This window comes from Ictalurus furcatus, chromosome 6, assembly GCF_023375685.1.
Source record: "Ictalurus furcatus strain D&B chromosome 6, Billie_1.0, whole genome shotgun sequence".
NCBI classification, from domain to species: Eukaryota; Metazoa; Chordata; class Actinopteri; order Siluriformes; family Ictaluridae; genus Ictalurus; species Ictalurus furcatus.
In genome coordinates this window covers 34409519-34434390 of record NC_071260.1, presented here as the reverse complement: position 1 = coordinate 34434390, position 24872 = coordinate 34409519, and the positions used below count along the sequence as shown (strand labels likewise).

General features: G+C 39.5%; 1 protein-coding gene across 2 annotated transcripts; it reads right to left on the bottom strand.

The window, feature by feature from the left end:
- Nucleotides 1–2964: 2964 nt before the first annotated feature.
- LOC128609297 (zinc finger protein 883-like) lies at nucleotides 2965–16263 on the bottom strand. 2 transcript variants are annotated; one of them, XM_053627822.1, is made up of 7 exons: nucleotides 16005–16263; nucleotides 15457–15535; nucleotides 15147–15324; nucleotides 14650–14921; nucleotides 6993–7060; nucleotides 6693–6880; nucleotides 2965–4709 (listed from the first exon to the last, which is right to left on the bottom strand). In XM_053627822.1, the coding sequence occupies exons 2-7, from the start codon at nucleotides 15523–15525 to the stop codon at nucleotides 3271–3273; spliced, it is 2214 nt and encodes a 737-aa protein (XP_053483797.1). In that variant the 5' UTR covers nucleotides 15526–15535; nucleotides 16005–16263; the 3' UTR covers nucleotides 2965–3270. The 2 variants fall into 2 exon arrangements, with proteins under 2 accessions (XP_053483797.1, XP_053483798.1); XM_053627823.1 differs by having other exon boundaries at nucleotides 15147–15315.
- Between the last annotated feature and the right edge of the window lie 8609 nt (nucleotides 16264–24872).

The following is a 24872-nucleotide window of genomic DNA, read 5'->3' as shown; positions in this document are numbered from 1 at the left end:
CGATAATCCAGTCAGGAAGCGACACAGACAAGGTCAGGTTATTTTTAAAGAGTAAAACAAGACAAAATATATTTTGGAGCCGGAACTGCACCTGCGTGATAAGGGTCGCTCAACAGTGCCAATTGATGTACGTAATGGTGTTCCGGGACAGCTAACTCTAAACATATTGATGTCTGGGTCATCCTGACCCTAAGAAAACTGTATAAATAGAAGAGCTTCAGCTCTGGGTTTTTTAGATCACCCTTGGGACATCTCAACTGTGTGATCTCATGCAACAATAAACTTGGACCCTTGCCTCTCCTCACTCACAGGCCCGGTGTCTTACTTTTGTCCTTCAACTGGTTAATGTATGTGAGTATCTGTTTCTATGTTAAATATTATTTGTCTTTGGGTAATAGGCAAATTTTGATACAACACCTGCCTCAATGACTACGGTCCCATTTTACTCTCACCCATCATCATGAAGTACTTTGAGAGGCTCGTCTCGAGGTACATCAAGACCCTGCTGCCCCCCGCCCCCTTACAGGACCCCTTGCAATTCGCTTATCATCCCAACCACTCAACAGGTCATGCCATCACCACCACCTGACATCTGGCCCTCACCCACCTAGACAACAAGGACACCTTTGTTCGAATGCTGTTCATCGCATTCAACATTTCTTAGCACCTGATTGAAAAGCTGAACCTGCTGGGTTTGAACACCTCCCTCTGCAACTGGATCCCAGACTTCCTGACTAGGAGACCTCAGTCAGTCCAGATCGGTAACAGCATCTCCAGCACCAGTTGGTTAACTGTGCAACCATCTATGGTCAGTACTGTAAAATCAAGCCAGTGTTTAAATGAACCTTATAAAGGATTGCAATGATTTCACCCATCGTCTGTCAAACAGAAGCTCAAATATTTTCATAACCATTCTAAACTACACAGGGAGATTTCATTGGATTACTTTCAATATCTTATCATGCAACAATGGACTTCATTATGAACAATTTTAATACACCATCACCAAAGGGATGGAATGTCAAATGTCAGAAGTTGGATTCAAACCCACACCTCCAAGGGGAGACTGCAACCTTAACACAGTGCATTAGATCACTCTGCAATCCTGACATGCAGACCATCACCCCTGTTGCATCATGGACCATGCCCAGGTCTTATTTGGACTATATGTGTAGGAGATTCACTTGGTTCCGTGGTTGAATATCTATGGGCTGTGGTTTAATACACCATCACCAAAGTGCAGCAAAGGGATGGAATGTTAGAAGTGAGGTTTGAACCCACATCTCCAGGGGACATCGCTCGGCCATCTTGACACTCAGACTGTAATGCCTGTTGCATCATGGACCATGCGCAGGTCTTATGTTGACCACATGAGTAGCCTATGCACTTGGTTCTCTGTTCAAATAGCTATGGGCAGTGATTTAAAAGAAACTCCTACAATGTTTTGACTCAAATATCGCCAGGAGAGAGGAGCAGTTTATAAGGAAACACACCTGGATTTGGAACTACTCTATTGTTTCTCATACAAACTTGGGTAACAGCCACAACAAACCAGGTTTCAACTGACCTTGAGCAAACCAAATTCCAGACATAGTCGGCGGGATCTGGACCTTTGTGGGGAAACCCCAATGGATTTGGAGTCAATCGCCTTAACCACTAGGCTATGACTATAGAAAATGCTTGTTTCGGCATGGACCAATGTTGGAACATTCTACACTGCGCTTTGTTTCAGAATTTATAGGCTTAAATTAGGGACCATGCTCAGGTTTTTCATCTACAACACAACAAAGAAGTGTAGTTGGTTCACTGTGCAACCATCTACAGACAGTACTGTAAAATCAAGCCAGTAATGTAAAATAAACCCTAGAATGGACTGCAATGACCAGTTTTCCCCCATTGTCTGGAAAACAAGCTCAAACCTGTTTGTAAGCATTCTGGACTATGCAGGGAGATTGCAATGGATTTCTTTCAAAATCTTATCATGTAACAATGGACTTCATTATGAATGACTTAATACCACATCACCAAAGGGATGGAATGTCAGAAGTAGGATTTGAACCCACACCTCCAGAGGTGACTGTGACCTGAACACAGTGCCTTAGACTGCTTGGCCAACCTGATACACAGGCTATAACGCCTGTTGTGGACCGCGCACAAGTCTTTTGTTGCCCGCATGAGAAGCCTATGCACTTCGTTCATGGTTCAAATAGCTATGGGCAGTGATTTAAAAGAAGCTGTTGCAGTGTTTTGACCTAAATATCTCCACCTGGAAACACACCTGGATTTGGAACGGCACCATTGTTTGCCATACAAGCTTGGGTAGCAGACACCCCAAACCAGGTTTCAGCTCCTCTTGGGCAAACCAAATTTCAGACATAGGTGGCAGGATTTGAACTTGTATGGGGAGACCACAATGGATGCTCAGTGGAAAAAGAAAGAAGGAGATTCACGGATTGTGATAGCAGCAGCAGTGTCAGTCATGGTACTGATTTGTGGTGGTGAAGTAGGAGCTCAGTATATGGATGACACTCTCTGTTTACTGGCCTATCTATGTCACTATCCTCACCTATGGTCATGAGCTGTGGGTAGTGACTGAAAGAATAAGGTTCAACAGCAGAGTTGGTGGGGTTACTCTTTGATAGGGTAAGAAATTCAACAAGCCTGTTGAGGTGGTTTTATTCGATGAATGCCGACTGGTCAGCTCCTGCTAGAGTTGTAGCAGGCATGTCCTACTGGATAGAGACCTCAGGGGAGATGGTTGCATCCACAACCCATACCATCAAAAGTGGAAGTAAAATGAATGAACATGGAACAGACAATACACATCCTTAATACCCCATTATATTTCCAAAGTTACACTCGGTTCATAGCATTTTGCACAAATACCCTTTTGTTTTTATATCCAATACTGTTTCTGTGCTTTGATTATAGATGCATACAAGACTTAATGGTGCCATTATTCTGCATTGTTGTGTAATGCAATTTTTTGAGTGGAGGCATATGCTATACCTTATTTTGTAAAGTCATAATGCTGCAATACTCACATATTTGTGAATCACTACCAATGATTTGATAAAAATAATCATTATCATCATGAGAAGATTTAATGAGACAAATAAAAAAAGATTTAGACACACACATGGGAATAGACTGCTCAGCACAATTGCTTTAAGTGCTTTGCATTGCACAGAAATTCAGAATAAATTACATCACACAAAGTAACATTTATGTGAATAGTTTACATTCACATAAAGTAAACTAAAATAATGATTAATTTGATAAATTCAGTGGCTCAAAGTTAGTGCACTTGTGGGCCTTAAATGAAACAGAATAAGTAAAACTCTTTCCACACTGGGAGCAGTGATACATCTCCTGTCCTGTGTGAACGTGCTGATGTTTTCTTAGAGTACTCTGTTGAGTAAAACTCTTCCCACACTGTGAACAGTTATAGGGCTTCTCTCCTATGTGAATGCGCTGGTGTAAATGGAGATTACTCTGTTGAGTGAAACTCTTGCCACACTGAGAGCAGAAATACGGCTTTTCTCCTGTGTGAACGCGTTCATGTCGATGGAGATCACTCTGTTGAGTAAACCTCTTTCCACACAGTGAGCAGTGACACGGTTTTTCTCCTGTGTGAACACGCTGGTGTTTTCGGAGATTACTCTGGTCAGGAAAACGCTTTCCACACTGTGAGCAGTGATACGGCTTCTCTCCTGTGTGAATGCGTTGGTGGACTAGGAGAGTACCCTGTCGATTAAAACTCTTTCCACACTGTGAGCAGTGATACGGCTTCTCTCCTGTGTGAATATGCTGATGTCTTTGAAGATGACTCTGTTGAGTAAATCTATTACCACAATGTGAGCAGTAATAAGGCTTCTCGCCTGTGTGAACGTGCTGGTGTCTTTGGAGATGACTCTGATGAGTAAAACTCTTTCCACACTGGGAGCAGTGATACAGCTTCTCTCCTGTGTGAATACGCTGATGTTTTAGGAGAGTATTCTGATGAGTAAAATTCTTTCCACACTGTGAGCAGTGATACGGCTTTTCTCCTGTGTGAACCCGCTGGTGCAGTTGAAGATCACCCTTCTGTATAAAACTCTTTCCACACAGTGAGCAGTGATATGGCTTCTCTCCGGTATGAATATGCTGGTGTCTTTGGAGATGGCTCTGTTGAGTAAAACTCATGCCACACTGTGAGCAGTGATACGGCTTCTCTCCTGTATGAATGCGCTGATGTTTTCGGAGAGTACTCTGTTGAGTAAAACTCTTCTCGCACTGTAAGCAGTGATACGGCCTCTCTCCTGTGTGAGTGCGCTGGTGTCGCTGTAGAGTACTCTGTTGAGTAAAACCTTTTCCACACAGTGAGCAGTGATATGGCTTTTCTCCTCTGTGACTGCGCTGGTGGGTTTTGAGGGCGTTCTGATGACCAAAACTCTTTCCACAGTCTGAGCAGTGCTGAATTTCCTTCTGTACATCATTGTGAGAAGTATCAGAACTCAGAGAATCATATGATGTTGATTGACTACTGGAGCCTTTGGAGGGAATCTGAATCTCATGTTTAATCTCTCCTGATTCTCGTGGTTTCATATATTCTTGGTCATGGCATCTCTGGATGTGTTTGTGGAGGTCAATTTGTGATGTATAGGTAAGAGGACATGCGGAGCAGGAAAAGACTTCCAACACTTCTGGAGTGTTCTGGAGTGTTACTTCTGGAGAAATAGAATATTAGAAAGTCAGTATGAAATGAAACAAAATGATAAAACTATTGCTAGGAATACCACTATGGCCAAAAGAATGTGGACACCTGACAATCACACCTATATGTGGTTCTTCCCCAAGATGTTGCCACAAAGTTGGAAGCACAAAATTGTCTAGAATGGCTTTGTATGCTGTAGCATTAAGAGGGTTCCCACTCTTTTAAAGACATTTTCCAGGACTTTTTCAATGACTCACAGCTAGTGTGATCGACAGGCATAGCACCCTTAAGCCTAGGATGATTGGCGATGAACAATGGTAATGGAAATTGTTGATAGATACCAACTCTTGTGATGGCGATTAAGTCAGATTATTTAAATATCTGTTGGTAAAGTCGTATTGTAGATGCTTGCCTCACACCTCCAGGGCTGGTGGTTCAATTCCCGCCTCCACCCTGTGTGCACAGAGCCTGCATGTTCTCCCCGTGCTTCGGGGGTTTCCTCCCCAGTCCAAAGACATGTGTTGAAGACAGTGAGATGTACTTTTATTGATCCCCCAAGTAAACTGCCAGGGGTGAAGCAATACATGAAGGATAAGCCAATGAACTAGGCCACACATGACTTTGCTGTGTACCAGAGGAGAAGATACTGTGTACACTGCTTGGCACAGAAGGAAAAAAAAAAAGAACAAGACCATTTTCAAATGCAGGTCTTGTGATTGCAGACCGCCTGTGCTTCACAGCATGGCGTAATGTGAACCAAAAGCCAGTGCAGTGATGGACTGAAACTGCAGACCAATGTTTGTCAGGTGGAATTCTTTTTAAAAACTCTAAAAAGTTCAGAATTGCTGCAGTCCATTTTCAGCTGTTGAGTGTATATAGTAACGTAAACTCTTCAATCCGTCACGTCCGGTGAAGATTCTACTACCGGCTGTCCCTCGAGTGAAACCATCTAAGCACAGGTTTATATAGATTGTTGTTGCTGTGCTAATAAAGCTAATAAAAAAATTATTTGCTGATGCAGGTACAAAAAGACTTGATTTTTGTGCAGATTTTTTCTTTTTTCTTCTACTACTGTAAGTGCCATGCAGTGCTCAAATTTTGGGACAATAAAACATTTTTTATATATATATATATATATATATATATATATATATATATATAGCGTTGCACAAACACGGATCAAGACATTCATATCACTCTCTGGTAATCTACTTCTAGATTTTAAGTGACTGAAAACTCAGTAACATTTAAAAAAAAAAAAAAACAACAACAACAACAACAACAACGTGTCATTTTAAGGTTGGTTAAAACTTGTTTGCAACACTGTTGCTAGGCATGGTTGATGGGTCTAATGTTAGTCAAGCTATCTGATTTAATTCAAATTTTCCAAAATACAAAGAACAGCTTCTGAACTGAGAAATAATACATAGTAACTTCAGATACTGGAGCAGGAGCAGCTATGGACAGAACTAGCCATAGTTCCAGATCTCAGTCCGATCAAGCATCTGTGAGATGTGCTGGACAAACAAGTCTGATCCATGGAAGCCCCACCTCACAACTTACAGGACTTAAAGGATCTGCTACTAAAGTGTTGATGCCAGATACCACAGCACACCTTCAGGAGGTCTTGTGGAGGCCATGCCTCGACGGGTCAGAGCTGTTTTGGCAGAACAGGAGGGCTTACACAAACTTAGGCAGGTGGTTTTAATGTTATGGCTGATCAATGTAAATGAGTAATTTGACTAGAGAGAAGCAGGAGAAGCATCCGGTGTGCTTTACTTCGCTCTTGTAGTCAGTAGGAATGAAAAATGACCAGTGTTCTAGCTCAGTGGTTCTGTGTTCCTGTTAAGGAAAATCTTGAAGTACACAGATTCCTTTATCTCATCCACAGCTCAGTTCACAAGGGCAGCAACCACATACTGAGACTTTAATTCATAAAATTAGTTTTAAAATCCAATAAATCATAAAAATCACTATTTTATGGTTGTAAATTTACCATTTGAGGATTTTTGGTTCCAGAGGTAGTCAAAAGTAGGATTGAGATCTTTGGTGTTCTCTTCTTTGTACCACATGAAGAGCTCCTGTCCTGGGTTAATGGGTTGACAGCAACGGTACAGAATCCCCCCTTGATATGGAAATGCCACAAGATTTTGCTCTTCTGCATTATGAGCACAATTCACAAACCTAAAAGAATAAGGCAAAGCAGCAGATAAGGTAAAAATAAAAAAAATATGGGGGGAGATATCAGTGACAAGAGAAAGTTCTTCCAACAAATGAGGAACTATGAAAACCTCACCCCATCCAGTTATCATCCATCTCTCTCTTGGCATCAATGTGTTCTTTGCACTGCCTGCTTCTGTACATCTGCAAATAAATGACACATTTACATTTTATCCATCAAATTAAACTATAATATAGGCAGTTGTAATTTAGGCAGGAAATTTTTCTATGTTCAGTCAAAGCACTTGATGCTGCAGCAGAAATCAGTCATTTTCATGTGTGCATTAAAAATGTGCAGGATCTCATTTTCAATGTGGAATAGTCTAATTTAGAGGTTTTACAATCATAGAAATGCTTTAGAGAAGTTACATGGAAATAAACTAGCATCACCTGTTACAACACGGTTCTTTAGACTGTATCTTTAGATTTTACAGAACAGCTCTTTGGTAAAATCAGTTTACTGTTTTATCAGAATTCAAGGAAGTTTTTATTCATCCAAGCTTTTATGTCTTTTACACAGTTTACCATTTTGCATAGCTGTACTGCTGAATTGGGCGTCTCTGACAAAGAATCATCAAAAAAATATCATGGGCACAAAAGTGAAAGGTGACACTAGGGCTGCACAATTAATCAAATATAGATCGCAATTACGATTTTGACTGCCCACGATTAAATGAACATGATCGACTGCGATATTGACGTTTAAAGTTCGTACTCCACTCATAGAAAACTCCGCTGCACATCAAATCAAGCGCTTCCTACACTAAAGCCAATCACACAGAGCGGCGCAGGGATGACGTCATTTTGTAGTGCCAAAACCCCGCAACGGAATTAGCATTTTATCTCTCGAGCTGCTAGCTTTGCTTCGAGCTCCAGCGCTTGCGCGAGGAGACATCATGAAATTAGCACGATGCTAAATAGCACTTCAGAGGTTGTCGGGGACATTAAACCTCATCACATCGAATGGGAAAAAACTTTGCCGATAAACTCAGGGCTCTACAGTGCAACCACTTCACTTGCATTTGTGACTGAAAAGTACTTTATGCGACTGTGAATAAATATTTATTCACACCAGTGCGAGTGACCTGTTCGGAGTTGTATAATACAATAGGAATAAAAACTACAGGAAATCCAAAATACATCTACACCGCGCAGCAGTTACTTTCACACTGCTTTTCATCTCCTCAGTCAACCGAACAAGTGTGTAATACTGCAGAGAAGCCATTATGATGAAGAGTAACACTGAACATCTGCTTCAACTTCCTGATCTCACAAACCGCCATCTTTTATTGATCCCGCAAAATGACCCGAACTTTCACTTGCTCGTGTAGAGACAGAGGCTGCACGCGGAGTAAATTAATAATAACGCTACAAGGTGGGTTTAATTCAAAATTCTTTATTAAATAATTCCTCACCAATCATAATCAAGAGTCATGGGCACAGGAGTTTCCATTAGCCAGTAAATAGACTTTTTATTAACCGTTAAAAATTCTAAATGTCCGATAAAATAAAAAATTGTCAGACACAATGTCCACTAAATTTTTTTTAACATGAAGCAGACGTTAGACAAAGTATGTTCACAATTGCACAATTTGTCTTAGCAAATGTTTTTGTTTCACCTCGTTTCATGCCGACAGAAATGCAGCTCTGTGCAGTAAGGTTCGCAGCAGTGGCTTGTGTGTTCACATCAACACTAAATGGTTCAAAAACTCGTTGATAGTTTGTAGTTACTGCTCATCGCTGGTGGAGTTTGTGACTTTTAAATGCAGATCATTTTATTTAATGCGGGAATTCACCAGTGTTCTTATAATCAGAGTATACATTCCCCCCAGCGCTAATGCTAAGGAGGTGCTCTGTGAACTGTATGGGGCTATTAGTGAACTACAGAATGCACACCCTGACAGACTGTGTATAATCACAGGGGATTTAAACCATGCAAATCTCAATCAGCGCTCCCTAAATTCCATCAACATATGGACTTTGCAACGACAGGGGCGAATACGCTGGATCTTGTTTACACAAACATCTCTGACGCATACCAGGCGGAGCCCCGCCCCCTACTTAGCTACTCAGACCACATCTCTGTTTTGCTAATTCCAGCATACAGACCGCTCGTCAGACGCTCCAAACCGGTTTTGAAGCAGGTGAAACCTGGCTAGCAGGAGCCATCTCTGCTCTTCAGGACTGTTTTGAGCACGCTGACTGTGTGTCATGTTCAGAGAGGCTGCAACTGACAGCATCTCCACCAACTTGGAGGAATACACGGCGTCAGTGACCAGCTACATCAGCAAGTGCACTGATGACGTCACCATCTCCAAGACCATCACCACACGCTCCAACCAGAAGCCAAAACAAACAGCACAGTGTGGTTGGTAAAAGAATATATATGTTTACAGTATATGTCCTGGCTGTTTTTATTCAAATGAAACGTGACTGCCCCCTCGTGGTCTTGTATTTCCGGTGCCCACAGCATGCATGTGATTCTGCGTGAAATCGTAAGGTTCACATACTTTTACCCCCCACAGATATGTAATATTGGATCCTTTCCTCAATAAATAAATGACCAATATTTTTGTCTCATTTGTTTATGGGGTTAATGGGTTCTCTTTATCTACATTTAGGACATGTGTGAAAATCTGATGATGTTTTAGATCATATTTATACAGAAATATAGAAAATACACAAACTTTCAAGCACCAGTGTAAAAACGACATGTATTAATCTACAACAGTCCACAAAGGATTATTTTGTTGTGATGCTTGATCTTGCTTTTTTCAAAATGTATAATATTTATATTATATAATATATACAATAAAACGTATAACTTGACAAGCAGGCCCAGCTGCTGGAGCGACAAACTGCGCTGGAAACATCTTGTGCCTCTGCCCACATATCCAAGGTAAGCACACAGCGTGGTATTTCCACTCCCAGCCCCTCTACGCCGTGTGTTTCTCTGTGCAGGGACCGTGCACCTAGGACTTTCCCAGCCGTGGTCTCCGTCACGCCGGCGCCAACACACCTTGGGCCTTGGGTGAACCAGCGGCGGAAGGCGCGGGCTGGACCCTCTCCACCTCCGGTGTTCGAGATTCCAACCAGGAACCGCTTCGCCCCTCTCCGCCAGACCAGACCCAACGCTGTGATCGTCGGGGACTCCATTGTGCGGAACGTCCGTGTAGCCTCATCTAAAGGTAAGGTGCGCACACACTGTTTTTCTGGTGCTTGTGTCCTTGATGTCGCTGCGCAGGTATCCGGGATCCTGAAGAAGGACGAGCGCATTGGAGCGGTTGTGCTGCACGCGGGGACGAACGATACCAGGCTGCGGCAGACGGAGGTTCTGAAGAGGGACTTCTCCAGCCTGATCGAGACGGTACGAGGCAGATCACCCACCGCGAAGATCATCGTCTCTGGACCTCTTCCCACATACAGACGTGGAGCAGAAAAGTTCAGTAGACTTCTAGCATTAAATGATTGGTTAGTCTCTTGGTGTAATGAGCAGAATCTGGTGTTTGTCAATAACTGGAATCTGTTCTGGGAGCGTCCTAGGTTGTTTCGTCCTGATGGCCTGCACCCCAGCAGCCTTGGAGCGGAACTGCTATCAGACAACATTTCCAAGGCGCTACACTCCAAGTGACTGCCTACCGTAAGTACATCTTCCAATAATAACAACATTCAGTATAATCAATGTTCAATTAAAAATCCGGCACCGGTAGTACATACTATAGAGACTGTGTCTGTTCCCCGAGCTATACAAATATATAGAAAATCTTGGAAAGTCTATCTTCGTAACCTAATTAACATAAAATTAAATCATATTGAATGCACAGCCAGCACTTTTGATCTGAAGCTAGGACTATTAAACATTAGATCTCTTGCGTCTAAGGCTCTTATTGTTAACGACATCATTACTGATCAGGAATGTAATTTAATGTGTTTAACAGAAACTTGGATTAAACCAAACGAGTACATAGCATTAAATGAAGCCAGTCCTCCTGGATACAGTTATGTACATCAGCCTCGTTCAACTGGTAGAGGAGGAGGTGTTGGTCTCATCCATAGTAAAAAATCTAGTCGTCACACAAAAACCTAAGCATAAATTTAATTCTTTTGAAATTCTTTATACCAGTATAAGTTATGTAGCCACAAAAAATAAGTCAATTCCTCTAATTATTATTTACAGACCCCCAGGGCCATATACTGAATTTCTTAGTGAATTTGCAGACTTTGTCTCAAACCTGGTTGTGTCTGTAGATAAAGCATTAATCGTCGGAGACTTTAATATTCATTTTGATAACCTGGAAGACCCTCTAAGATTAGCGGTTGTGTCCATCTTAGATTCAGTAGGGATTAATCAGAACGTAATCGGGCCTACTCATAATGGTGGTCACACTCTTGACCTCATACTAACATACGGACTAAGTATAGAAAATATTATCATTCTTCCGCAGTCTGAAGTTGTCTCAGACCATTATCTTATCTAGTTCATAATACGAATTGATCATAATATTTCCACCTCGCCTCGCTACCGCGTAAAACGTACCTACACATCAGCTACTGCACCGAGCTTCATAAATAACCTCGCAGAAACATCAATTAGATTTGGATCACTGTCAGATCACATAGAACTCGATCAGGCGACTGAAAGCTTGGAGTCAACACTCCGCTACACGCTAGATAGAGTGGCTCCACTCAAAAGGAAAATAATTAGAGAAAAAAAATTAGCACCCTGGTATAACGATCAAACGCGAACCTTAAAACAGACAACTCGACAATTAGAACGTAAATGGCGTCAAACCAAACTGGTGATATTTCAAACAGCATGGAAGGAGAGCCTACTGAAATATAGGAAATCTCTTGGCGATGCTAGAAAAATCTATTTCTCCACCTTAATAGGAGACAACAAAAACAATTCTAGATTCCTTTTCAACACAGTAGCTAAATTAACTAGGAATAAAACCACTACAGAGAGAAACACTCAATCATTACATAGCAGTGAAGATTTCATGAAATTTTTCATCGATAAGGTTGAAAATATTAGACGTGAAATACAGGCCATTAAATTAAAACCGGACAGTACTGTAACAAACCCATTACATGACAATGTAGCAATATCAGATCAATGTTTAGAGTATTTTGCTTCGCTTAGAGAGACCGAACTAGCTACATTAATCTCTTCAGCCAATTCATCAACTTGCATACTAGATCCCGTACCTACATGTTTGTTTAAACAGATCTGTCCAGGAGTAATTGAACCACTTTTAAATATAACCAATTCTTCCCTAAGCACTGGCTATGTACCTAAATCACTTAAATTAGCAGTTATTAAACCCTTGATTAAAAAACCTGATCTTGACCCGTCTCAATTGTCCAGCTATAGACCAATATCAAATCTCCCCTTCATCTCTAAGATTTTAGAAAAGGTTGTAGCAAAGCAGCTATGCTCGTACTTAGATAGGAATAACATTCATGAAATGTATCAGTCAGGGTTTAGACCTCATCATAGCACAGAGACAGCATTAGTTAAAGTAGTAAATGACCTTCTACTGACCTACGATCAGGGTTGTGTCTCTCTGCTTGTGTTACTCGACCTTAGTGCAGCTTTTGATACTATAGATCACACTATTCTCCTTGATAGATTAGAAAATGTTGTTGGTATTAAGGGAACAGTCCTCTCCTGGCTCAGGTCTTATCTGACCGATCGTTATCAGTTCGTAGATGTAAATGGTGAATTCTCCATGCGTACTGAGGTTACTTTTGGAGTTCCACAGGGTTCTGTTTTAGGCCCACTGCTCTTTACTTTATATATGCTACCCCTAGGTCAAATTATTCGTAAACATGGAATTAGCTTCCACTGTTATGCTGATGATACACAGTTGTATGTTTCAGCGAAGCCAGAGGACAGACAGAAGCTTAGTAAAGTTCAGGATTGTGTAAAGGACATTAGACATTGGATGTTAACTAACTTCCTTCTACTTAATTCTGATAAAACAGAAATACTTTTATTAGGCCCACGTGTAGCTAGAAGTAATCTTTCTGATCACATGGTTACTCTGGATGGTCTTTCTGTTTCATCATGTGCAGCAGTTAAAGACCTTGGAGTGATTATTGACTCCAGCCTATCATTTGATGCTCATGTAGATAATATTACTAGGATAGCCTTCTTTCATCTCAGAAATATTTATAAAATAAGAAACATATTGTCACTACATGATGCGTAAATACTAGTTCATGCATTCGTCACCTCTAGATTAGATTACTGTAATGCCTTACTGTCTGGATGTTCCAGTAGGAATATAAATAAGCTCCAGTTAGTCCAGAATGCAGCTGCTAGAGTCCTAACTAGAACTAGAAGGTATGACCATATCACACCGATATTATCAATACTGCATTGGCTCCCAGTAAAATCTCGCATTAACTATAAAATACTTTTATTAACCTATAAAGCACTAAATGGTCTCGCACCACAATATCTAAGCGACCTTTTGGTTTTATATAATCCGCCACACCTACTTAGATCAAAAGATGCAGGCTATTTGACGGTACCTCGAATAGTGAAGGCTACAGCAGGGGGAAGAGCTTTCTCTTATAGAGCCCCACAGTTATGGAACAGTCTTCCTATTAGTGTTCGGGACTCCGACACAGTCTCAGTGTTTAAGTCTAGGCTTAAAACGTATTTGTTTACTCAAGCCTACCCTGACTAGATTCTGTTCTACTACTTCGCAGTCATAATTATCTTTTTTCTCCCTCTCTCCTTTCGCCGAGCCCCACATGAATTTATGGAGATACTAGAGATCCAGATCCTTTCTGCCTCTGGCTGGAGCTCAAATCTTCTCTAATTCCAGACTGCTGGGACTACGGCTGCTCCTAAGGCCATACAGACTTCATATAAATCCATAATGAACTTTTTCACACTATCTGTTGTTACCCAGATGAGGATGGGTTCCCTTCTGAGTCGGGTTCCTCTCAAGGTTTCTTCCTCTTAAAACATCTTAGGGAGTTTTTCCTTGCCACCGTCGCCACTCAGTGGCTTGCTCAGTTGGGATAAATTCGCACCTTTAATATCTGTATACCATGTTGATATTTCTGTAAAGCTGCTTTGAGACAATGTCTATTGTAAAAAGCGCTATACAAATAAAATTGAATTGAATTGAATAATACAACTTAGGGTTTTTGTGCTTTTTTGCAGAAAATGGCTTGAATTTGCACAATTGCATCAAAGTCTTTCATAGTGATGTTTGTTGTTAAATGAGACCTTTTAGCTGTACTCATGTTAGACACACGGGAATAGAAGTGGGCTTTGACTGAATGTGAATATTGTGGAGTTTGCTTTATTTTTTGCATTAACTTCTGCAATCGCAAAATCCTGGATGGATTGTATAATACCTCATCTTTTAGGAAATAGTTCTTACACCAAGCTCACCCACTTTGTTTCCAACATTCCTTTATGTCTACATTAAAGTTTTTAGCTCCTTCCTCTGGATAAATTTACAGTTCCAGCATTTGGGAGACTCTCATCAAATTACATCAGAGTCTAAGAATACCATCAAGGTATAAGGACTTGTTACGAGTTACACAAAGAGTTTAAATGTTTGTGTTGTATTTATTCCAGTAGCAGTCATTTCATTTAAAGTAGTTTGAGAGAGCAGACAGTTATTAGATTGAGAGAGAGTTTGTGTGTTTACCCAGAAACAGAAGACATGCTCCTTAATATTTATAATAAATGTGTAAAATCTCACCACCCAGGAGTATCCACTGCTCATGGCTTCCTCTCTGTCTACCAGCTCTCCCTGGTAGGGTCCGAAGTATGCACCTACCGGAACAGTCTCCCCCTTATTAAACACCCCCAGACCTGCATCAGGAATACCGGACTTCCGAATCTCTAGTCCTGGAGGAAGAGTTTGTCTGGCTCGGTCAGGGACTCCCATGGGAACAGGAGTATCAGGGATGAAGAGGGGTGGTCCGTGAACCTCACACTTGTTGAAGAAGAAGGATTTACAAACCTCACAGTCTGGACGGAAAGAAAATATAATAATGTGAAGAAATATTGCTCAAAATAATTCTTAATAAACTGCAATGAACACAATTAAAGCTTTTAAAGTGCATTTTTACATTTTTAATGTGTGCAGCCATGTATAGCATATGATTTTAAATATTTGTTTTTACATAATAATAATTTAAAATAAGAATAATCAGTGAGTGTGTTACTGAGCTCCTGAGAGGCCTGATGTCTTACAGAGGGAGTCATTATTGTCAGGATCTTCCTCTTTAATGGAAATAACTTCAGGTGTGGTGTTGAAATCGTCTCCATGGTTGTAGATGTTCAGCTCCAGCGTCTCCTCTTTCTTCACACAGACTTCTGACACTTCGGATGTTCCTCCATCTGAAGTCTCCGTTTTCACGTCCTCACACAGCTAAAGATCAAACAGCAATAATCATTATTCAGCAAACAAAACATCAACACTGTTTATACATCTGTTTATAAGGTTTTCTAATCTGAACATGTTATTGTTTTTTCTGTAACACAACTCATCATTAAGCTTTACCTGTGAAGGAGCAGGATCAGGAGCCCGAGACTTCCTGGAGGAGCGCAGTCTGTTTCCTGCTGATCTCATTATAACACCTCTAAACAAACATTATTCTTCATCATCATCATCATCATCATAATAATAATAATATATTTTATCCTGTAACAATAAGAAGACATGAGAGGAATATTTTATAGACTTTAACCCTTTAAACAGTAATTAATTTTCTGTTAATGTTTTTAATAAACATTTGAAAACATCAGTCCGTGTTTTAGCTGCCTGGTAACGTGGTAAATGTAAAGGAATTTTTTTAATCCTGATTAGTGTAAACTGGCTGTAAAGAGTGACTTAGAACAAGTTAAGATTATTTATAATACTTTAAACACACAAATAAACGTCTCCCACTAAAACACCTCGCTAAGGCCGAACTACAAATCTCTCCTTATTAGATAAATAGTGCACTACATAGGGTGTACACCGCATTATTTCATACTGAATGTAGTGCACTTAAACAGTGAAGTGGAGATCTATTTGGGATTCGGCCACACAGCCTCAGTTTAACTTACCTCAGGGTTTTAAAGCAGAACGAGGTTTTATATCCTCAGAAATAGACACAATAACGTGCTTTTATTTTTAACTACATCACATCTATCGGTAAATACAAACAGCGACTGTCCGAAAGATGTTATTGTGATGATTAGCTCGGATAAACATGTACAAGCGAACAGTGGCTGTTTTCTGGCGGTTGGAGAAGCAGCTACTGGGCGCGTTACCGCCACCACCTGGACTGGAATGGAGTTTCATGGTAAAAAATGGTTTTGTTGAGATAACAGGCTGCCAATCTAATGCTGGGGGAAGAGTTGAGTTTTTATGTGATAACGAAACCCAGTGCTCAAACTAGGAACCTCGCTTTTAAATACTTTTTTAATAGTGGACCAACTTTAATTTTATTTCTAAAATACCTCTCGGTCCATTTCAGTAATGAGTTTGAATACTCCTGCTTTACAATTGTGTCATAATGGCTCATAATTATCATAAGTCCAATCCCATTAAAATGTGTCCTCACCATATAAACTGTGCTGATGGTAATGGATAGGGCTGTGCGTGGGTCTGCTTTCTACTGGTTCTCCAAGTTTATCAGTTAAAGAGAGTCTGTGCGCTAATCTTAAAATACTACCGTAATACTGTGAAATATTAGACAGTTTTCACTTCATGTTGATGCCAAATGTGCATTCTATTGTATCTGTCTATTTTCTATTATCTATTGTATCTGTCTATTTTCTATTATCTATTGTATCTCTCTGTGTTCTATTTTATATTGTATCTGTCTATTTTCCTGATAAACAGCTATTTTATCTGCTCTGGATCTGGATCCTACTGAGTCGGAGGAAGAGAGATGTGTAAAGGATCCATAAATCTGTGTTCTGGCCCCAGATATGGTTTTCTCCTAAACTATTTTAAGTGTACAGTATTTTATACACATTTTGGTTGTTATAAAAACAATAATAATAAAGATATTCTAAGTAAATAATTTGCAAACCCATTGTGTATTGTTCAGTTATTAATGAAATAATTACAAGCATCTGTTAAGTTTTGTTTGCATATGCATTTAGGGAATATTAAATATATGACATCTTTGTAATCAGTTCTATATTTATATTTGTTAGGATCTGATTCACCTGCATTTTTGTTAAGAAAAATAACGTCCTTATTGTGATTTATTTATAATAATAAAATGGATTTATTTATACAGTCATGTGAAAAAATGTATGCACCCAAAGGAAATTGTTGGCTTTTTTGACGTATTTAGACAAACAAACATTTGATCATTGCAACATAACATTACCTAACAGTACGTACAAGATTCTCGTTAGTGTCTGGAGAACATTTGAATATCTCGTATCACAGTAACCATCAGATGAACTGATTAGATTTTGGAATTGATCCAAACAGCATCGAGGTCACAGTGAGTTTTTCTTCAGTAGCTTCTTCCTGTTTGAAGTACAGCTCTGTGCAAAAGTTTTAAGCACATGCAAAGAAATGCTGTAGAGCAAAGATGCCTTCAAAATAATGAAATTGAATGTTTCTACATTAAGAAAAACACTGTAAAGAGGAGTAAACAGTAGTAAATGAAACAAAGTCAATATTTGGTGTGACAAAAAATAAAATTAGTCTCTGGAACATTTTGTGCAGTTTTATAAGGAAACTAGCTGCAAGTGTTATTGAGCATCTTGCAGAACCAGTCACGGTTCTTCTGGAGACGTTGACTGTCGCTCTCACTTCTTATTTTTGCAGCAAATCCCAGTAGCATTCGTTGTGTATTTTTTTGTTTGAAAAGTGTCTCTTACGTAATATGTTGCTTTCTTTACTGAGATATTTTTGTCAATGTTTTCTGTAACATTTACTTTTGTGCTGGAAAACTAATGTTTCGGAATCTAAAATGTTTTTTTTGTACTGACTCCATAATGTAGAAGTCATGAAATAAAAATCTATAACAAAAGTTTGCACTAAAAAAAATAGGGTGCCTACAATTTTTGCACAATGCATTGCCTAGTCCATAGGGAGCATTCTTGAATGGTCATCAGACCAACAAGGCAGTGTAGTTGGTTCACTGTGCAACCATCTAACGTCAGTGATGTAAAATCAACCCACACCTCAAGGGGAGGCTGCAACCTGAACGCAGCATCTTAGACCGATTGATCCTGACACACAAAGTGTTTATGTCTGTTGCGATCATCCACAGGTCTTATATTGACCATATGAGAAGCAGATGCACCTGGATAACTGGTTGATTTGCTATGGCCAGTGGTTTAAAAGACACCCCTACTGTGTTTTGACCCAGATATCTCCAAGAGAGATTTGTATGCATTCTTTGCCACAATGCTAGGAATTTTAGCATACTGAGTGTGTGTGTGTGTGTGTGTGTGTGTGTGTGTGTTGGGGGGGGGATTACCTGGGCTGACCTGTGAACAACTTCTTTTGCATATTCAGTGTAGAAAGCCATTAGCCCTCCCACTGCCCACTCTTGATCCAAAACAATAGGCACATGCACTTTTAGATGTCTATTTAATCGTCCATATCAACGGAGCACATGAAAGTGTTTGTGGTTGATGTATACTCAAGACTTAACAGAATCACCTCAAATGACCGAAGTGGTTCGTCACATAAATCACCGTATTTATATTTAATGTACATCATGAAACACATACTACTTAGATATTTTTGTAGGGGAACTTGTGCTGAAGACTAAAAAGTCATGTGACTTTGAAAATAGTGCTTACATTTGTTCAAATTGACAACAATATCAGAGCGTGCCAAAATCATCAGAGTGTCTGAAAATACCTGGGGTCCCCCAGAGTAAACTGAGACAGGATCCTTTCCTCCAAAGATCAGAGCACTGTGCACGGTGATGTATTTACCTGTGTTTCAGGTCTGCGTGTTTATTTATTGTGTTTGTAAACAGGTGGGTATAAGGGCAAAAAACATGTCTGTAGTGTCAGGATGGCCAAGCGGTCTAAGGCTCCACACTCAAGGTTTAGACCTTTTCCCTGGTAAAAGGAGGATTCTGGTCTCTAAATGGAAGCGTGAATTCAAATCCCTCTTCTGACATTAATTTTTTTAAATGAAAACACCATTAAGATAATGGCTTTTAATTCTTATGAATAGGTTATCAGATATGGAGCGGGTGGAATTTTGGCCCACTCTCCTTTGCAAAAGTGCTTTGGTTCAGACACATTGGAGGGTTTTGGAGCATGAACTGCCTGTTTAAGGTCCTGCCTCAGCATCTCAGTTGGTTCAAGTCAGGACTTTGTCTAGACCACTCCAAAACTTTAATTTCAGAGGTGGACTTACTCGTGTGCTTTGGATCATTGTCTTGCTGCATCATCCAGTTGCACTTGTATTTCAACTTAGGGATTGAAGACTGGAGATTCTCCTTTAGGATTTTCTGATAGAGAGCAGAATTCATGTTTTCCTTGATTATTGTCCAGGCCCTGAAGCAGCAGAGCATCCCCACAACATCAAAGTGCCACCTCCATGCTTGATAGTAGGTATGATGTTCTTTTTGTGGAATTCTGTGTTTGGTTTATGCCAGATGTAACGGGACCCCTGTCTTCCAAACAGTTCCACTTTTGACTCATCAGTCCACAGAACATTCTCCCAAAAAGTTTGAGGAGAATTCAGATGAGCCTTAATGTTCTTCTGGGTTAGCAGTGGTTTTCACCTCGCCACTCTTCCATGGATGCCATTTTTGCCCAGTGTCTTTCTGAGAATGGAGTCATGAACAGTGACCTTTATTGATGCAGGAGAGGCCTGTGGGTCCTTTTATGTTGTCCTTGGCTCTTTTGTGACTTCCTGGATGAGTCGTCGCTGTGCTCTTGGAGGTATTTTGGAAGATCTGTCACATCTGGGAAGGTTCACTACTGTGCCGAGTTTTCCATTTGGAGATAACGGTTCTCACTGTGGTTCTTTGGAGTCCCAGAGTCTTTGAAATAGCTTTGTAACCCTTCCCAGACTGATGTACTTCAATCACCTTCTTCATCATCATTTCTGGAATTTCTTTCTACTTTGGTGTAGTGTGTTACTGGGTAAGACCTTTAACCAACTTCCTGCTGTTGAAAAAGTTCTATGTAAGTGTTGATGTGATTGAACAGGGTTTGCAGTAATCAGGTCTGGTTGTGTCTAGACCAGCTGAACCACATTATCAATGCGGTTTCATAGATTTGGGGAACTAGTAACTATGGGAGCAAATACATTTTCACAGAGGTCCAGTTGGTAATGGATAACTTTTTTGCTTCAATAAATAACATTATCATTTAAAAACTGTATTTTGTTTACTCAGATCGCCTTTGTTTTATCTTGGATTTTGTTTCAATTTTTGAAACAATTTATTATGAGCGATAAACAAACACAGAAGAAATCAAAAATACTTTTTCACAGCACTGTCCTGGACTAGAGATTCAGAAGTACAGTATTCCTGAGGCAGGCCTGGGAGTGTTTAATAACGGAGAGACTGCTCCAGTTGGTGCACACTTCAGACTATATCAGAGAGAGCTGGTAGACAGAGAGGAAGCTGTAAGTAAGGAATAATTGACAACGGGCCATTACTAATTGGGTGTGCATTAATTTATAATAATTCAACGGACCGGAGTCAATTATTCCGCTTATACCACACTTACCACACCTCAAGACATTGTTCAGATGTTTTATTTCAAGACATTTGTAAGAGTTCACAGTTTTTTCTGTTTCATGCTGATAATATAAAAATAGAATAAATAAACAGATATTGATAGGCATGGGGTTTTAAATTTTTCTATTACTGTAGAAAATATAACTACTAAATAAATAAATAATTATTGATATTGATCTCTCTCTCACTCTCCATTCAGTGCGTATCAATGGCTCAATCCTCTGCTTTCCTCATGGCCACATATATTTCTTAAAGTAACTAAGGAATAAATCACGGTGGGGGGATGTTATTATAGAAAAGTAATAAACGTCAGAGATGTAAATCAGACATGAAGTGGAGGTACTGTTACTACCCCAAACTTTTATTTTCCTATAAAACCACGTCATGTTGTGTTTTATTCCTATAATTTGTGAATGATTCATATATAAAAAATGTATTAATGAACTGTATGTCATACATGGGTGCACGGTGGCTTGGTGGTTAGCCTGTTCTCCTCACACCTCCACGGTCGGGGGTTCAATTCCCACCGTGGCCCTGTATGTGCGGAGTTTGCATGTTCTCCCCGTGCTGCGGGGGTTTCCTCCCCCAGTCCAAAGACATGCATGGTAGGCTGATTGGCATGTCTAAAGTGTCCGTAGTAGGGCTGCACAATTATGGCCAAAATGGTAATCTTGATTATTTTAATCAATATTGTGATCTCGATTATTTATCATGATTATTAATTGATTTTAGTGACAACATATTTTTTTATTGCAATTTCACATTTATTAAGTTTTCTCATGCTACAATAAAACACACAAGTAGGCATGAAAAAGCTTGAGCTAGTCAATTATGACAGAATTTAGGAACACAGTGTGAGCCATGAAAAATTAATTTACCTTCTGATAAACTGAATGTAATATTTCAGTTAATTTTACAGACTGTATGCAAAAAACAACCGTTAACCTGTTTACCTTGTGAACAAATACAATAAACCTCAATGTTCAGTGTTTGAAGTCTGCTCCTCTTAAATATATTTAAAGCTACACTATTAGACATTTTCCACTGTCATGGTTCTGGGCTGGAGTCAGTTCTCGAACCGCTCTGTGTATATTGTGTATATATCTGAATAATCTCATATAGGATGTGATTGAGTTCATTTACCCGTCAGATGCAAAGTGCTTTAGTTTAATGGTGCTCATTACTGATGACCCGATCAGGATTTTTACAGCTGATACCAATCCAGATACCAATCTTTTTTTTATTTAAACTTTAATCAGGAGGTTTATCATAAACAGTTAAATGTAAGCTCTCTGCTCATGGTCACTGTTAATGGAGTTAAAATAATAGCAATGAGAAATACTGTTGGTTAATTGATAAATAAACAAGCATAAAATATTTATTTTTTCAATATCTTAAAAACAATAGAGAGTCCTAATTAAAACTAGACTAACACAAAAATGATGCATATTAGGAAAAATGCTAATAGCCTTCTATGGAAATAGCGAACTAAGCTTAATGTCAAATTGATATTAAATGCAACCCATAGTAATTAAACATTTTCATTTCTCATTTTATTTATATTTTATGAAGTTATTATAATATCTATTTTTTATATTAAATGATTTATTTATAACTAAGCACATTTTCTGTCTTTACATTTTAGTAGTTTTATTTTTGTTTATCAGTTTTAGATCGGTTCCCCCAGTACAGTGTCCATGTCTGCTGATAATAGTGTGTTTTGGGGGGGGTTACATTAAAACATGGAAACTGATGTTGACTTTTCTAGTGATATCTGGCAACCATGAGATTAAATGGCGTGAATTAGAGTTAGTGAAGGAGAGCGGCAGTGTACTGTATATTTACAGACTGAACAGTTTGAATTAAACCCACCTTGTAGCGTTAGCATTATTATTAATTTACTCCGTGTGAAGCCGCTGTCTCTACACGAGCAGGTGAAAGTTCAGGTCATTTTGCGGAATCAATAAAAGATGGCGGTTTGTGAGATCGGACAGTTGAGAGAACCCGATGATGTAGAGTTACTCTCTTTATCATAATGGCTTCTTTGCAGTATTTCCACACTTGTTCGGTTGACTAAGGAGGTGTGAAAGTAACTCGGTGTAGATGCATTTTGGACTTCCTGTAGTTTTTATTCCGATTGTGTTCTACAACTCCGAACAGGTCACTCACACCGGTGCAAATAAATATTTATTCACAGTCACACAAAGTACTTTTCAGTCGCAAATGCGAGTGAAATGGTCGCACTGTAGAGCCCTCAGTTTATCTGCGAAGTTTCTTCCATTTCTGCATGGTGACGTTTAATGTCCTCGACAACCTCTGTAGTGCCATTTAGCATCATGCTAGTGTCATGATTTCCCCTTGCACAATCGCTGGAGCTCAAAGCAAAGCTGGCCGCTAGACGGCTAAAATCCTAACTCCGTTACGGGCTTTTTGTACTACAAAATGACGTAATCCCTGCGCCGCGCTATGTGATTGGCTGTAGTTAGGAAGTGCTTGATCTGAGTGGAGAAAACAGCGGAGTTTTCTATGAGCGGAGGACGAACTTTAAACGTTAATATCGAAGTCGATCATGTTCATTTAATCGTGGGCAGTCAAAATCGTAATCACGATCGATATTCGATTTATTGTGCAGCCCTAGTCCGTAGTGTATGAATGGGTGTGTGAGTGTGTATGTGATTGTGTGCCCTGCGAAGGATTGTCACCCTGTCCAGGGTGTACCCCGCCTTGTGCCCGATGCTCCCTGTGATAGGCTCCAGGTTTCCCCGTGACTCTGAAAAGCATAAGCGGTATAGAAGATGGATGGATGGATGGAAAATAATAAAAAAAAGTTTTAAAAAATTAATAATTTGACTTGAGTCATGTTTGCTCTTTTTTTTTAAAAAAAAAACTAGATTGTTTATACTAACAAACAAATACACTGCAACCGTAACCGGTCCGTCCTGCCTAGCCTGGCTGCCCTGTGTTGTGTTCTGGTGCACAATATACACTGGACATCGGCATATCTTGTTGAACTCAGGTTTATTCGTCCCGCAGACAAGCTCAATGTCTATTTAGAGTTCAAAGAGAGGAAAACGTCGTCATACAGGATTTATCTTCACGACACACCTGTCTCAGTCAAACTCAACGCCGACTCACCATTCATGTTAATAAAACACAAAAGATATAAATAACAAATGTTATTACTTTGTATCCTATTACATTCAATTATATTATTAATAACAATTAGCTTTTTAACTTTGTACATATTAACATGAAATATTGATCATACTGATGCACATTTATCAACTGGCACATAACAAAAAAAAAAAAAATATATATATATATATATATATATATATATATATATATATATATATATATATATATACACACAGTATCTCACATATATACAGTATCTATGAACTTCCAGTGACCAGTATGAGGGAGTGTGAGAGTGATGACACCAAATTTAACACACCTGCTCCCCATTCACACCTGAGACCTTGTAACACTAACAAGTCACATGACACCGGGGAGGGAAAATGGCTAATTGGGCCCAATTCGGACATTTTCACTTAGGGGTGTACTCACTTTTGTTGCCAGAGGTTTAGACATTAATGGCTGTGTGTTGAGTTATTTTGAGGGGACAGCAAATTTACACTGTTACACAAGCTGTACACTCACTACTTTACATTGTAGCAAAATGTCATTTCTTCAGTGTTGTCACATGAAAAGATATAATCAAATATTTACAAAAATGTGAGGGGTGTACTCACTTTCGTGAGATACTGTACATTCCATAAAAAAAGGAATACCCAAGCGCCCACAGCAATCATGAAGAATGTGCTGTAGCACAATCGCCTAATACAGTGAACTTGACTAAAATAATACACTTACTAAACATGGTAATGGGAGTACAAAACACATACACATACCTATTCAGAGTTCAAAGAGAGAAAAATGTCGTCATACAGGATTTATCTTCACAACACACCTAATATGAGAAAATAACATAAGTGTGTACCTCGAGAAGAAGATAAAATGGCGACAACGAGCACACACACACGAGAAAAACGTTCTAATTTGCTAATTTTTCAAAAACTCATTGTACAAGTAAGATACACAGCAGAAACGACACAGTCCGTCTATCCTAATAATACTATAAATGATTAAACTGGTTTGTGCACTTATAACGACTTTTAAAGTTTAGAATTCAAACTTTATAATCGTGCTGGCTTAAGTACATACCTCTCTCAGTCAAACCCAA

Bases quoted from the DNA above. Each gene is read 5' to 3' on its own strand.
- LOC128609297 (XM_053627822.1), bottom strand. From the start codon at position 15,525: ATGAGATCAGCAGGAAACAGACTGCGCTCCTCCAGGAAGTCTCGGGCT. The intron at 6,881-6,992 runs GTGAGGTTTTCA...TTATTCTTTTAG, and splicing joins ATGGATGATAACTGGATGGG to GTTTGTGAATTGTGCTCATA. The intron at 4,710-6,692 runs GTAAATTTACAA...CTATTTCTCCAG, and splicing joins GAACCAAAAATCCTCAAATG to AAGTAACACTCCAGAACACT.